General features: G+C 46.1%; 1 protein-coding gene across 2 annotated transcripts in view; it reads left to right on the top strand.

The window, feature by feature from the left end:
• ATP8A2 (ATPase phospholipid transporting 8A2) overlaps positions 1-14,062 on the top strand; it is a 555,453-nt gene extending 541,391 nt beyond the window's left edge. The window contains exons 36-37 of one of the 2 annotated variants that reach the window (XM_088793294.1): positions 6,642-6,733; positions 13,383-14,062. In XM_088793294.1, the coding sequence (XP_088649420.1) occupies positions 6,642-6,733; positions 13,383-13,480 (190 nt within the window). In that variant the 3' untranslated portion in view covers positions 13,481-14,062. The remainder of the gene's footprint in view (positions 1-6,641; positions 6,734-13,382) is intronic. The other variant, XM_088793295.1, reaches the window with a different exon arrangement.
• The last annotated feature ends 454 nt before the right edge of the window (positions 14,063-14,516 follow it).

Here is a 14,516-nt window from a genome sequence, read left to right as displayed (position 1 = left end):
TTCTTTTCAAATAGCAAGCTTTTTAAAATTTAATAATGGGATTTTGCTACCTTTAAAAAATAGGGTAGGATATAGTATATAGGACTAATTTTCAGAAGAAGCCATTTTTACCAATTTTACTAAGTTGCTGTTTCAGTTAAAGGAACAGACGTGTGGTTGCTAGTAGCTAGTTTCCAGTTCCTGTCAAACTCTCTTCCTAACCTCACTGGTTTATTCAAGTTACCGCTCCAGCTGTCAGGCACAGTGGAAAAGGATTGCATGTATCTATTTTTTGCTATTAAATCTTTTCAATGTCCCCTGCCCCTCTGTTTGTTAAAGGCTTCCGAGGCAGTTATGTCCATCAGCACAGTTAGCTTCCGCACACATCACCTGTGTTCTGACCTGGGATGGTTGCTGACAGGCAGATCCCATATATTTTCTGGCTGCGAATCTGCTGTTTCCCCTTGCAAATTCATTGCCGCATTTGGTACTACAACTCTGACTAAACTCTTCGTTTTGACAGGAAATCCCCCAATGTAAAAAGAATGAGATTTCTTCCAACACCCAGAATGGTCTACTTACTTTGTCTGGAACAGAAAAAATAAACACAGTGGTAGCACAAGCCTTTCTTCCCTCCAGTTCCCAGTTTTGATGGTCAGAGGAGACTTGAGACCAGGGAGAACTAGAGGAATCTATCTTTTTTATTTTTGGAATGGAATTTGTATTAAGTCAGGTAACCTTGAACCCTATCCTGTCCTCAGCCAGACTGTCCTCCAACTGTTCTTTGTAACCTGAATTCTTTTCCGAACAAAGTATAATATCCTATCTTTGTATAGGCCACAGAGGGGATTTTTGCTCACGGTGTCTTCTAGAGTTCGGAGTGGGCTTTCCTGCTCTGGAAGAAACTTGGAATGACGTCCCTATTGCATCATTTTTAAATACAGGGGAATCTTTTTTGGCTGCTATTGGAAAATCCAGCCTGTCCTGAGCTCAGTGCTGGGCATTGAGGACAGATGCAAAGATAGATAATGCCAGAATCAAGTTATGGAGACACAAGAGTAAGATAGTGAGCCACAGCCCAAATCAGTAAATACAAAGCACAGTACAATTTTGTATGTAACCATGTCCTCTGTTCTCAGCCCAGGATAGGTACTGTGCAAAGTACAGAGAACGTGTGAGACTTGGTCTCCGTCTGAGAGACCGCACCCTCTAGTGTAACATACAGATGACATGTTGGTGTTTCTAGGAGTCACCACTTATAGGTCCTCTTCACCGTCCAGCTCTCCATGGGTTTCTACAGGCTCAGGAGTCCAAAGTGGCATCTCCAGCTTGGCCCTCTCTAGCCCCTGGTATCCCATGGCCTCCTGAATGCCTCAGAGGCAACTCCAAGTCTCATGTCAAAACAGGACTCATTGTCTTTCCCACTAAACCCATTGTTCCCGCTGGGTTTCCATGTGGGTGATCAGCAAGGAGTCGCTCAGTGCGCAGGACTCAGCTTCAATGTCGGCTCTTCTTGAAGTCTTCCTGAACTTACTGTGAGCTCTTCACTCCCCCTTTACCACTGTTGAGCCTCGTGCAGACTCCATGATGCACCCGTCACTTTGTGCCATGTGTGACCTCTTCCACTCTCAGGCACAGTGGAGGATCACGTGTATCACCTCAGTGAGGTCCCCTCAGAGACAGGGAGCTTCCTGAGGGCAGAGACTGTGTCTCGGGTAACCTTGTTCCCAAGACCAGGTCTCACATGCAACAGGGGCAGCGTAAACGCTGAATGAATGAGAAGTCAAGTTTTGAAAAACAGGTGTGTATGGATTGGCAAAAAAGGACAAAGGAAAATAATTTGTAGTAATCGAAGTGAATTTATGATGGACTCCTAGATCCAGGGTATAACTCCTATCTTACTGGAATGTTAGGATGGAAAACCTATTTTGTTTTGTTTTATTCTTGTCATTGTCCCTCATTATATAATTGGATTTAGCTAAGGCAAAGTCTTTGATCCTACAAATGCTTAGGTCGTTCTACAATATATGTGAGCCCAAAGCCTTCTCATTTCCTACTGTTCAGATTATAATGAGTAAAATCAGTTACCAATTGAGGTGGTGACGTCTCCTTTTCTTAAACATAGGTAAGAATTTCGACAGTCTGATATCTGGGTAGCCGTTTGGCCTTACCTGGAGGAAAGGGAGCTTTGGGTTAGCTTTTCTCCTAAGGAAACTGTCAGATTTATGTTTTGAACACAGTCCTACAGTTAATGTACAAATAAGATTCTAAAAATAGCTATTTGTTTTTGGATTTGTTGAGGCATCAGCAACGATTCCTACCAACTGTAACAATTAACAAGATTTAAAAACAGAATTCCATCTTCCTGCTCTTTGGCAGTTACGCGTGTGTGATTTTTGCAGGAATAGCCTCCTGACAGAAATGTGGACATAGAGTTTATTAGTCCCCAACTTTAGGCTTCTCAGCTCGCCACTCCTTCCTAACACTGCTCATTTTCTGAGACTGGGCACACCCCTTCCTCAAAGAGATGTCAGTTTCTAAACAGAGCCCCGTGTGAGGACTTGTGTAAGATGGAGTTGCGTAATATCATTGAGGAGACACCAAGAGCTCACGTACCTTTGGTGAAGTTTTTTTTATGTGCACCTTTCATAGCAGTAGATCCCAGTCAGCATACCTGTCTAAGCTAGGATAGAAAAACATCAAAGAAAGCAGCAACTCCAACATCGCCCCACCATTGGAGAAATAAACCAATAGGTCATGTGATGGGAGGGAATGTACCTTAATTCAGGACCCATTCCCCTCTCCTTTTTGTTTTTTAATTGAATTTTATTTTTTTAACTGTGGTAAAGTTCACATAACATAACATTTACCATTTTAACGTGTACTATTCAGTGGCATTAGTATATTAGTATATTTGCAGTGTTGTGAAACCATCACCACTGTCTAGTTCTAGAACATATTTCATCTCCCAAAAGGAAACCTCGTAAAGGAAAACTGCTTTAAGCAGTCACTCCCCTTCTCCTCCCACAACTCCCCACCCTAACTGGCAACCATTACTCTTTTTTCTGTCTCTACATATTTGCCTATTCTGGACATTTCATATCAATGGAATTATGCAGTACGTGTCCTTTTTGGTTTGGCTTCTTTCATCTACCATAATGTTTTCAAGATTTATCCAAGTGCAGTACTTCATTTCTTTTTATGGCTACATAATATTCCATGAATATACATTTTGTTTATTCATTCATCAGTTGATAGACAAATGGATTGTTTCCATTTTTTGGCAATTCTGAATAATGCTGCTATAGATACGTGTACCACTATCTGTTTGAGTCTGTTTTCACTTCTTTTGGATGAATACCTAGGAGTGGAATTTCTGGCTGATATGGTCATTCCATGTTGAACTTATCAAAGAACAGTGGCTGCATCATTTTATTACCCCTCCAGTAATATGCTAGGGTTCCAATTTCTCCACATCCTCTCCAACATTTATCTTCTGTTTTTAGTTCATTTTCTATTATAGCCATCCTAGTAGATGTTACATGCTATCTCTTTGATTTGCATTTCCCTAATGACAAATGAACAGGATATAAAAATAAATCTACACCTATCATCCTAAGTGTTGTAATGAAACTGCAAAAAAACAAAGATGAAGAGAATTATAAAAGCATCCAGAAGGAAAAGACAGATTAACTCAGCTTCTACATGAGTAGATAATACAAAGAAAATAAGAAAGGAGAAAAGAAGGAGCGAAGAAAAAATTTAGACATTTTAAAACATAATTATGTATTAATGTGAATGTATATACATATAGAACAAAAGTATAAAACATGAACGAAAGATGACTTCTAACTTTATTATGACAGAAGGAAGAAGAATGGAATCAGGGAGGAGTATACAGCCCTTTATATTTGAGATTTTATTATTTTGTTACAATCTGAAGTTGTTCTCAGAACCAGGCCCGTTCCTGACACTTGTAGGGCTTGGTGCCCGAGTACGAAGGAGACTACGTATCACGTCTAAGTATGTGGAAGTTACAAATCAAGCTGACAGATGGATGTAGCTGTATACCTTGACGAATATACCTTCGTAACATGACAGTGGTTCCCAGATTCTCTGAGGTCTGAGCCAGCTCTGTCCTGCGCAGGGAAGGATGTGTGCACACGTGTGTGGACATCTCAGTCAACACATCCGGTGCAGAAAACCACCCCTTGGCCACTGCCACAGGCCTGGGAACATGGACACTAGTTATCTGGTCTACTTTTAGGGGGATGGAGGTCGCAAGGGAGTTGGTTAGACTTGTGTGCCAGTTTGGGGATCACTGAGCAGAGACCTCCAGAGTCCCAAATACCTTGGGTGGGGACAGACATGAGCTCTGGGTGGACCTGTCTCCTTGGCCCCATGGACCCCTCACCATGTGGGAGGAAGGGTAGAACCACTCTTTGAAGCATGGCGTCAGAGTGGTGCTACCATTTGCTAGAGCTGAGTGGGTCAGTGCACACTTGCTGTACTGGTTTCTGACTGTTTCTGTGTGTTTCTAATATTTCATTACAAAAAAATGGAAGAGAGAGAAACACATATGCCATTCCATGTTGGTATTGGGAACACCTGCCTCGCACTGCCAGCAAGCTGCCCGATGACCTTTGTGTTTGTCACATCGAGTCTCCTCACCTGCCCAGTGAGAGACCAAGATGTAGGATTTCAAAGGCCCGCTTGTATGGTTCTGTGAAGTTCTCATAAGCCCCATTGCTAGGAGGACCTCCTGGACCAGAAACAGCCAGAGCAGAGGAGGGGCCTGGTGGCAGAGTGTAGCCCTGTGTCTGTCCCCTAGGATCCTGGGGAGAGAGTGCCTTCTTCAGCCATGTTGGCTGGGAATGCTGCCCTGGGGAGCTGCAGCCCAGCCCTCAGGGAGCCCTTCTCCACACAGCGTCTTCCAGCCAGGCATCATGGCTGGGCTGGGTCACTCCCCCATCCTGAAACCAGCCAGCAGGGGGCGCTGCAGCCAGTCAGGCAATGGCGGCCCCACAGAGGGACTGGCGCTCCCAGGCTCCCTCCTCATTCATCTGCTGGGCCCTGCAGTCCATGACCGTGGCTCAGCAGGGCCCAGTGAGATGAATTTAGCCCATGGAAGAGAAAGATACGAGAGGGAAGGGAAAGCCAGTGTGAAGGGAGGGAAAAAATGTTTTTCCTCATCAGCCATCAGACATTTTGTCAAGCATAGCTGGCTGAGGCTCACTCTTAATTAGTGATGAATTAAACATTTTCCTTTCAACCAAGAGAATCAGAAAACACTCTCTTCTGGAAACCCAAGTGTAAAATGAACGTTAGCCAGAACTATTGAGAATACACAGGGTCCTGTAGGTCCTTCGAAGGACCTTGGAGAGTTATGAAGTGGACTCTGGTCAGGGAAAGGTTCTCCTCAGACTTGAGGCTCATAGTCAGGGTGGGGGGAGGTGCTTTGACTCACAAACCACTATAGCTCCTTAAACAACTCTCAGGTTCCCACAAACGGCAGATTGGGGGTGTATTTGCTGCCGTATCATAAATACCACTGACTCGGGTGTTTAAACAACAGAAAGTTATTGTCTCACAGTTCTGGGGTCTGGAAGTCCAAGATCAAGGCGTCAGCAGGGTTGGTTCCTCCTGAGCCCTCTCCCTTTGGCTTATAGACATCCATCTTCTTCCTTTGTCTTCATGTGGTCCTCGCCCTCTGCATGTGTCTGTGTCCTCATCTCCTCTCCTCATGAGGACACCAGTCATACTGGATTGAGGCCCAGCCTAATCACTCTTGTTAATGTAGTCAAATCTTTACAGACCCTGTCTTCAAACAGTCACATTCTGAGGTACTAGGGGTTAGAACTTCAACATATGAATGTGTGCGGACACGTACAGCCCATCACAGAGGGAGGGTGTTGGCAACCTCCTGTACACCAGAAACTGCTTTGGGGACAAGCAAAGTGACTTCCTGACGGTAAGAAATCTAAGCACGTCGGCCCCCCTGGATAATTTTCAAGCCCCCACTTCAGTGTATAGGAGTGAAGGTGGCTGCAGGAGAGCTCCGTATCTGTTCCCGGCTGTGGCAGCCTTAGAGGGAGCCATTTCAGAAAAGGCAGGAAGAGCCCCTAATCCTTGTGTTTTCAAAGAAAATCACCTGGATTTTCGTCGTGGTTCAACATAAGCATCAGATTCTGCAGAAAGAAGCCTGTCTGTGGCTGGGGTCCTGAAGTGCCTGGGCCAAGTGCTGGCCCCAGTACCATTTCCTGGCTGGAGGAGAGGTGACTGCAGGTGGGATTGAGGCTTTTAAGACGTTACCATAGAAACAGGTCACTTCTTCAAAAGTGTTCTGGGAAGCCAAGTGTTTGCCTGGTATGAAAGGGCACTTGTAGGGAACTTCAATTAAGAGGAAAGCAGCGTTCAGAGGCGTTGTGTACAAGACAGACTGAAAACAGAGCACCTTTTAGTAGGGGGAGCCTTGGACTCCAAGTGTGGAGATAGCATCTACTGTAAACAATGGGGCAGCTTGCGAAACTGGACGTTTTCCTTGATGTGGAGAAGCTGTTTTCCCCCTGTCTGTTTTATTTTAGAACCTGAAGTCATTCAACGAGTTCCTTTGAGATGTGTCTGCATGAATTAAAGACTGACTGTGTTTGATTTACCTGTAGGATGAATGAGCGGGACCGCTTGTTAAAGAGGCTCAGCAGGAAGACGCCCCCCACTCTCTTCCGAGGAGGTTCCCTCCAGCAGAGTGTCCCACGTAAGTAGCCACGGCCGCCCACTCAGGTCAGCCAACCCCAACCACGCAGGAAGGTGGGAGGCTCAGTTATAGCCTGGGTAGTGTTAACAGGGAAGGAGACAGCTGCCAAGCTGGAGCCCACATTTGGAAGTGGAATTCGGGTGTTTGGCCCGAGGCAAGTGCAGCTTGACTATAGGTAGTTCCCTGGGACCCAGTCAAATGCCTGAATGACAAAATCCTTAAACTTCAAATCTGGATGTGGTTCAGATCCTTCTGTCAGTCTCTCAGTAGCATTACTTTTAAATGGTTTCCCCTAAAGATAGCAATATGCCATGTTTTATTTCATATCACTATGTTAATTAAAACAATGGCAATCACTGGGGGAAAAAATATATCTGCTTTTCCCAGGAAGGCTGCCCCATGTCTAGCGCTCTGAACATTAGGAGGCCATAACTGCTTCCTGCCGAAGGGGCCTGACCCAAGCAGGGGGCTCTGGGAATGCCCTAGAACCCCTAGGAGCAGGGAGGGGAGGCCTTGAAAGACAAACGTGGTGACGGAGGTCATGGGGAGGTTGTGAGCTTTTTACAGCAGTCCCGCCATTTGACTCCCAGCTGAGGGGTGCCCTTAGAGTCCAGTTTTCCTTGGTCCCTGCCTCTGCTTCTCTGAACCCCGCCTCTCTCTCCAGCTTGCACTCCCTCTCTTACATGTGCACACACCATCTCTTCAACCCATGCCCCACTTCCTGCCCTCCTTTCTCTCCCTGAGGAGTTGAGAAGGGAACAACCAATAGACCAAGAACAGTTTAGGAAAAGTGAAGAATCATTGTACCCATAAAAAAGGTATTCAAGGAGCTATGTCGAGTTCAGTTGAGCTCCACCTGTCACTAGATCTTCATAGACTTTCTCAGTGGAGAGAGAAGAAGAGGGATGGAATATCATTGTCTTTCAGTAATCTGCTCCCTCTCCTCACTTTCCCATGGGGAATATCAACATGGGAGAAAGGAGACTGAGCCTCACGTGCTTGGTGTCCTTTCGCGCTCCATGGCCCCAGGAGGTTGGTGGTGTCAGCACCAGAGCACCTGGCCAAGGCTCAGCTCAGTAGAGTAACTGGCCCAGCGTGGCCCAGCAATCTGGATCACAGCTGTGATCCGAGAGAGAGGTCAAGTCAGGAGGCATGAAGGGGAAATCCTAGGAGTGAGGTGTGTGGAGCCCCGCCTCTACATCTGAGCTGCCTGGGGTCGTGTCCTGGCTCAGCCACGTTTTTGTGATCTTAGGCAAGTTACCCTCTCTGTTTCCACATTTATAAAATGGTGATGATCTGAGAACATACCTGGGGTTATTGGGAGGATTAAATGAGATCATACATATGCCCAGAATCGTGCCTGGCAATACAGATTCCAGTAAGTATTAGGTATTACTATTTTTTTTTTCTGCCACTAGTTGAGTAACTTTGGGTAACTTACATATTTCTCTAAAATTCTGTTCTCTGGGGAAAGAAAATAGAATTGTAGTAATATAGTCTTACTCAGTCTTTGTGAGGCTTCACGATGAAGTATGTAAAGTACTCTATCTGTACGAGACACAGAGAAAGCGCATACTGGTTCATGTATGGAGCCTCGCTGCTTGTCTCATAAATGTTTCAAAGTAACCATACAAAGAATGTATGTAATATACAGAGGGTGCCAAAAAAATGTGTACACATTTTAAGAAAGGAAAAAACTGTATTAAAATTACGCTGATAGTAACCACTTTGAGCGCCTCTTGGAATTGCTGAAGTCAAATGTGACTTGTATTCACCTTTTGTTATTGGTATATATTGAGTATTACAATTTTAACACAGTTTTCCTTTCTTAAAATGTGTATACACTTTTTTGGCACCCTCTGTATATACAGTTGACCCTTGAGCAATGCAGGAGTTAGGGCTGCCATCCTCCTCACACAGTGAAAAATTTGTATGTAACTTTTCACTCCCCAAACACTTAACTATTAAGAGCCTACTATTGACCAGAAGCCTTATCGATAACATAAGTTGCCCATTAACACACGTTTTGCATGTTATATTTATTATATACTGTATTCTTACAATAAAGTAAGCTAGAGAAAAGAAACTATTATTAACAAAAGCATAAGAAAATACATTTACAGTATTTATTGAAAAAAAATTTCATATAAGTGGACCTGCACAGTTCAAACCCATGCTGTTCAAGAGTCAACTGTACAGATCCAAGACCAAGTGAGAACTTTTGTGGGGGAGTCGTAAATGTCTTAAAACCACTGCTAAACATTTTGCTTAACTCGCAGTATTTTGAAGGACAAAAAATAATTTCTAACAAGTACAAGAAATAAAAACTCTTCTGAAGTCACACCACATTTTATGAACATTCAGCAACAACTAGTAAGAACCTGATCGAATGTTTCTGTCATTAACAACTAGAGAAGGCCATCAAGCAGCTAGAACCACGTGCAGGAAGTTCTGTGTAACTCGTCTCGGCCCCTGCATGTCCCTCCTGGCTCCATCCTTTAGCTGTCTGAGGCCTCACTCTTCCCAGAAAACTTGACAAAAATCTCTAATCTTGGTGGTACTTGTAGTTCCTTATAGGCCACCAACACCCAGAGTTTGTAACTGAGATCAGCTACATGGTCTAACACCCTTACCATCCATGGTCTTCCCCATTTCTATTGCTGTTAGGAATATTTTTCCAGGCAGGAAACTACTACTTTCATTAAGATGTTATCAGATCTCAAATTCGAAGGAATGTTATCTAAGGGGAGTTTTATTCCAAAATAATGGGAAAAAAAGGCATGATTTTATAGACTTCACCAAATGTTTTAGCAAGAAAAGTCAAAATAACTAAGAAATTCACCTACCCTTCCATCTCCCTCCACCGACTCTGTTCTGTCCCCGGGTTCTGGCTGTGGCTGAGGACTTGGGAGGCAGATCTCTCAGGAGGCCAGCCAGGAAGAGTTAACGAGCTGGGTCCACCAGGCGCTTTCTCCATGTGCCATCAGTACTTTATGGCTGCCAGGACTCCCTGAAAGATGAATGTCCGCAGGAGATGCTAAGAGTTCCCTATTTGGATACCAGTAGCAGTTAAATGTTCATTAGGCAGAAGCTGGTGGACTGATGGTGCGTCTTCGTCAGGCTGAGGGTGCAAGCTGGGCAGGCACAGGGTTATGGTCTCTGTTGTCCCCAAAAAAACATCTCCCATTATGGCTCTAACTCCCACGGGGCCTGGTTTCTAAGAGGAAAATCTTTTATCTGAGCCAGGGACCTGCACCCCCAAGATGACCCCATCAGACCATCTTCCTTTCATTCTTGAATTGCAAAGTCCACGTTAAGTCTCAGTTGAGGTTAAGAAAGTCTGGTTCTGGAAGTCTTGGCGCACAACATTCTCGAAACGTGACGGCGGGTGCAACCAATGGGAACTGGCGGAGTCCCACTTGGTAGTGAACTCTGGGTGCTCTGCTCACCCTGGGGGAAGAGATTTGCTGTTGAACCAGGAGCTCTTCTCTGCCATCACTTCTGCTGGAGACTGAGTGGCTGAGTGATCCCGCTGGAAGTCCCTCGTGCCGGTGAGGCAGATGCCACCCGAGGACGCCTCACTGCTACAAGCAGTAGAAACCACTGCAGTTGGCTTCCTGGTAGCCACAGGCAGCATATGCGTGAGACACAGGACACATAAAAGGCAAGACTTCCGCTGCTTCCATTTGAACAGAGTAGACAATTCCAAATGCTAAAATGCCTTTCCCAAAAAGACACTCCCAAACAGTGTTTATGCTTCAGAAAGTTCTTTTCATTCCCACTCCCAACACACACACACACACACACACACACACACACACACACAAATATATATCCAAAAAGATAGGTAGCAAATTGGACTAATTGTTGAGACTGCCTCCTTTCTTTCCTGGCACAGAGGTAGAGGACTCCCGCATTGGTGCCCAGTGTCAGCCCTGAACAAAAGAGAGGGTTCTGTGGCCAGGGTACAGTTAGCCAGGACAAGCCTTGGTGCCTGTATGGAGGACTGGCGCTGTGAGAACCAGGACCTCACCGGGTCCAGGTGTTTGTTTTACAGAAAAGTAAACCAGGAAGAGCCAGAGAGAAAGAGCGCACTGTCCCATGACTGAATTCCTGCCAAGCAAGGATTAGAACTGGCCCTTCTTGCCCCTAGTGCCTCAGGCCCTGGGCCCCGGATCCCAGATGAAAGCAGAACAGGTGGGAGAGCCCTCTTCAAGGTGGAGAGCTCCGTAGTCATCAGCCTGCCCCAGAAGGATTCATGAAAAGCACTTACAAGGTGTGCCCATTACTTGGGACCAGAGCCATTTCTGTCGGGTTGAGAAGCATGGGCCTGGGGTGGCACTGAGCCATGGCAGACACCACCATTCCAGCAGCACATTGGAGCCAAAGACAGCTGTTGTGGGGCCCCCTCCAGAAAATGTTCCCTTTAAAAGACCGAAGAATGAAAATTGTCCAAGATGCCTACAGTACACAGCCTTGTTGCTGAAGGAGACAGTGTTATTTGCTAGATTTGCTTTGAAACATCCCAAGGCAAGACGTCTCTTCTAGAAGTGCAGCTAGGACGCTGCACAAAGAGCACTTGTGCTGGGAAAGGCTGATGGCTCAGCACTACCGGAGAGCGAAGGAGGCAGAGACAAAGGCAAGAGGTCGGGATCCACCCTTTAGCAGCCAGATACAGAGGTTTCCTGGGCCCTGGTCATCTCTGATCCTAGCAACTCCTGGAAAATCTACAAGCTCTGAGATGGACGGGGTTGAGAGGAGGCATTTCCCCTTCATATCCGAGTAGCCTCTAAAGCAGCGAGCCTCAAAGTAAAGCCTCCTTGTGTGGAAACCCATCGTGAGGAAGTTCAAGTGCACTGGGCCCAGGGCCCAAACAAGCCAGCAGCTCCCTCTCCAGGCTTGCTCCTGCCTTCCTGCTCAGGACACACCTGCTCTGTACCCAGCTAGATGAGCTTACACTGACCTGGGGACTGCTGCCTATGGCTGCCATACAGGGTAGGATTTTGAGGTTTGTGGGTTTGATTTTGTTAGAGATGAAGGTAAGCGAGTAAACAAGAGTCCCCTGTGGAAGACTGTCTGTGCTGGGTCAGCTTCGCCTGCTGGTTCTGCCTTCACTCCCACCTGCTGCCTGTTGCCCAGCCATGTCCTCAGTCGGCCCCCAGCCCACCCTACAGACAAGCCCTGGCCTCCCAGGGCAGCCTTCCTGCACTCTTGAGTTTTCTCAGGCGGTAGCTACAAGGCATGCTCTCCGTAAGAATCTGGACGCCAGCCAGAGACAGAAGCGCTGAGTTTACAGGCATCCTCAGCGGAAGAATCACCCTGATCACCTTTTGAAGTCTCTTCTTCTTCTCCGTCCCCACAAACATTCTCTTATACATTACGTTGGTATCTCTTTTATACTCCAGAAACTCCTTTTTAAGGCAAATGCAGGAGTAAAATAATGAACAATCCAGGAGATGACCCATGGGCACAATTTCTGATTTCTTCTGTAAAGAATATGACAATGAATTAACAGCTCTGTTGATCAGTCATAAATATGCGTGGATGGCAGTCATCATTGTCAGGCTTTTTACTGTGTTGTCTTTGGTCAGAATGTCTAATCCAGCTGTGGGACTTTTCTATACCCCTGACCCAGAAGGCATAGCCAACGGAGAGAGAGTCTTATAAATGTCCCATCTGTGGGAAGGATCAGTTAGGAAGGAAAGCCCCACTTTGGGCTCACAATTGCTAAGCCTCTTTCAGAACTGGAGATGCAGGAGATTGCAGACCCTGAAGAGACATTCCCTGGGTCTGGCTCTCAGCTCTGCCACTCACTAGGTTATGAAATCATTCCATGCCTCAGCTTCCCCAGCTGTGAAATGGGAAGAATACTATCACCTATCTAAGAGGGCTGTTGGGAGGAATAAATGAGCTATTTGTGCGCAATACATACATAGTACAGTGCTTGATACATACGTTTAATTTATTATTATTATTATTATTGATTATGAGAACCAGTCTTCCTATGGCCATGGGGCCAATCACTAAATTCCTCTTGACTTTAACTTGTGATCTTTTTCTTTGTTTACACAAAAGTAAACCTACTGTAATTTCTTATTACCCATCCAAATCAGCCCAACTTAAAAACAGGAACACTCCAAGCATCATGTGCCCATTGCCAGCTTTCACTATTAGCGTTGTGCGAGTTTTCCAACCAGTATGTTTACAGCTTCATAAATTATCCAGCCAGCCTGCAGCTTTAGGCACATTGGGACATTTCCGGAGCAGAGCAACTGCCTTTCCTCTTGATTGGTGGCGGGAAAGTACAGACATGGACCAGTGACCCCCTGTTTATGCTTCCCAGGCTGAACTCAGCTACAGCCCCCAAAATGGGAAGCTGCCCTGCAGGGCCGTTCCCATGCTAGCATCAGCTTCAGCCGCCAGAACCCCTGGGACATGGCCCTTGATGCTGCATCTGCCACCACACCTACACTGCCCACGCTCCCCTTCTGGGTCACTACTCCCTGTCTCGGGCCCCCAGGGACCCAAGGCTGAGGAGGCCAGTGTATGGAAGCTCAGCTGCAGTCTCCCCAAAAGCAGCTCCTTCCAAACCTAGTGTGCGCCCCACATTCTCCTCTTCACCCCTCCCTCCTGTATGCTTCTGTTTCAGATGGGTACGCCTTCTCTCAAGAAGAGCATGGAGCTGTCAGTCAGGAAGAAATCGTGCGTGCTTACGACACCACCAAAAAGAAATCGAGACAGAAATAAGACTCGAAATCAAGGGGAAAAAATGAGTCGAGTTTTCCTGACGGATCCTAGAAAGAGATGCGGTTTGTTGCACCCAGTGTTCACACATCTTTGTCAGAAGAGACTGGTGTCAGCAGCCAAAACACTGGAAAACACATTTCTGTGGCCTTAGCCAACCAGTTTGTTAGTTATATATATTCCCTCGCAAACATGGAGTATATCCTGCGGGGGAAGCCATGTATTTCCCTCCCAAATTGTCTGCAGTGCTTGGCCTAACTTTTGTTTACGTTGTTACGAAGCATTCAACTATATGCTCTGTGAGGTGTGAAATTAAAAACATTATGTTTCACCGATATTGAAACATCAGTACTAGTTGTTCTGGGAGAAAAGGTAACAGGTTTATGTTGCGTGAGAAACTCATCTTGTGGAAGGGGAGCAGGGGCACGCTTACTTCCTGTTTTGTTAACTCACAGATTAAGTCCGCCGGGCAGTATGTAAACTTCACTTTAGGCAGGTCGCTGTCTTACTTTGATTCCTATTTTGTTTATATGAAGTTGGCATAAACTTCTTGATTGCAATGAAAGCATAAAAATATGTATCTGGGTGGTAAATCTGAGAACATTTATTTGAACCTCTTAGCCACATTCCTAGTGGAGCAAACCAGTCGGTGTTCTAGCAGAATCTTCTGCACCTTCCCGGGTTCCTGCTGGCCCGGCCCTCCCACGGCTGCCCGGGACCCTCGTCCTCTGCATGGCTGGCCACTGTGCTTTGCTGCTGCTGGGCAACCATCGGAATCCGCAGTCTTCCTTGTTCTACCACAGATCCAGCTATGGACGCGAGACATCCCTTCTTCCGCCCTTCTCCTTCTCTAACTAAAGAAAAGAAGCATAGCTCTTCCGCATATGTTCTAAACGTTTACCTGCCTCTTTGTGGCGACAGAGAAGCCTGGGTTCAGGATGGTGGTGGAGACCCTGCTGCCCTCGTCAGGCTCTCCGTCCTCATTCCCCAGCCTCCAGACCACCGGACCTTTGGCATCCGCTTAAATTAGAACCCACGC

This window comes from Rhinolophus sinicus, chromosome 16, assembly GCF_057876585.1.
Source record: "Rhinolophus sinicus isolate RSI-liver-muscle chromosome 16, RSI-T2T, whole genome shotgun sequence".
Classification (NCBI taxonomy): domain Eukaryota; kingdom Metazoa; phylum Chordata; class Mammalia; order Chiroptera; family Rhinolophidae; genus Rhinolophus; species Rhinolophus sinicus.
Note: the sequence above shows the minus strand (reverse complement) of the source record. Positions and strands in the feature narration are given on the sequence as shown.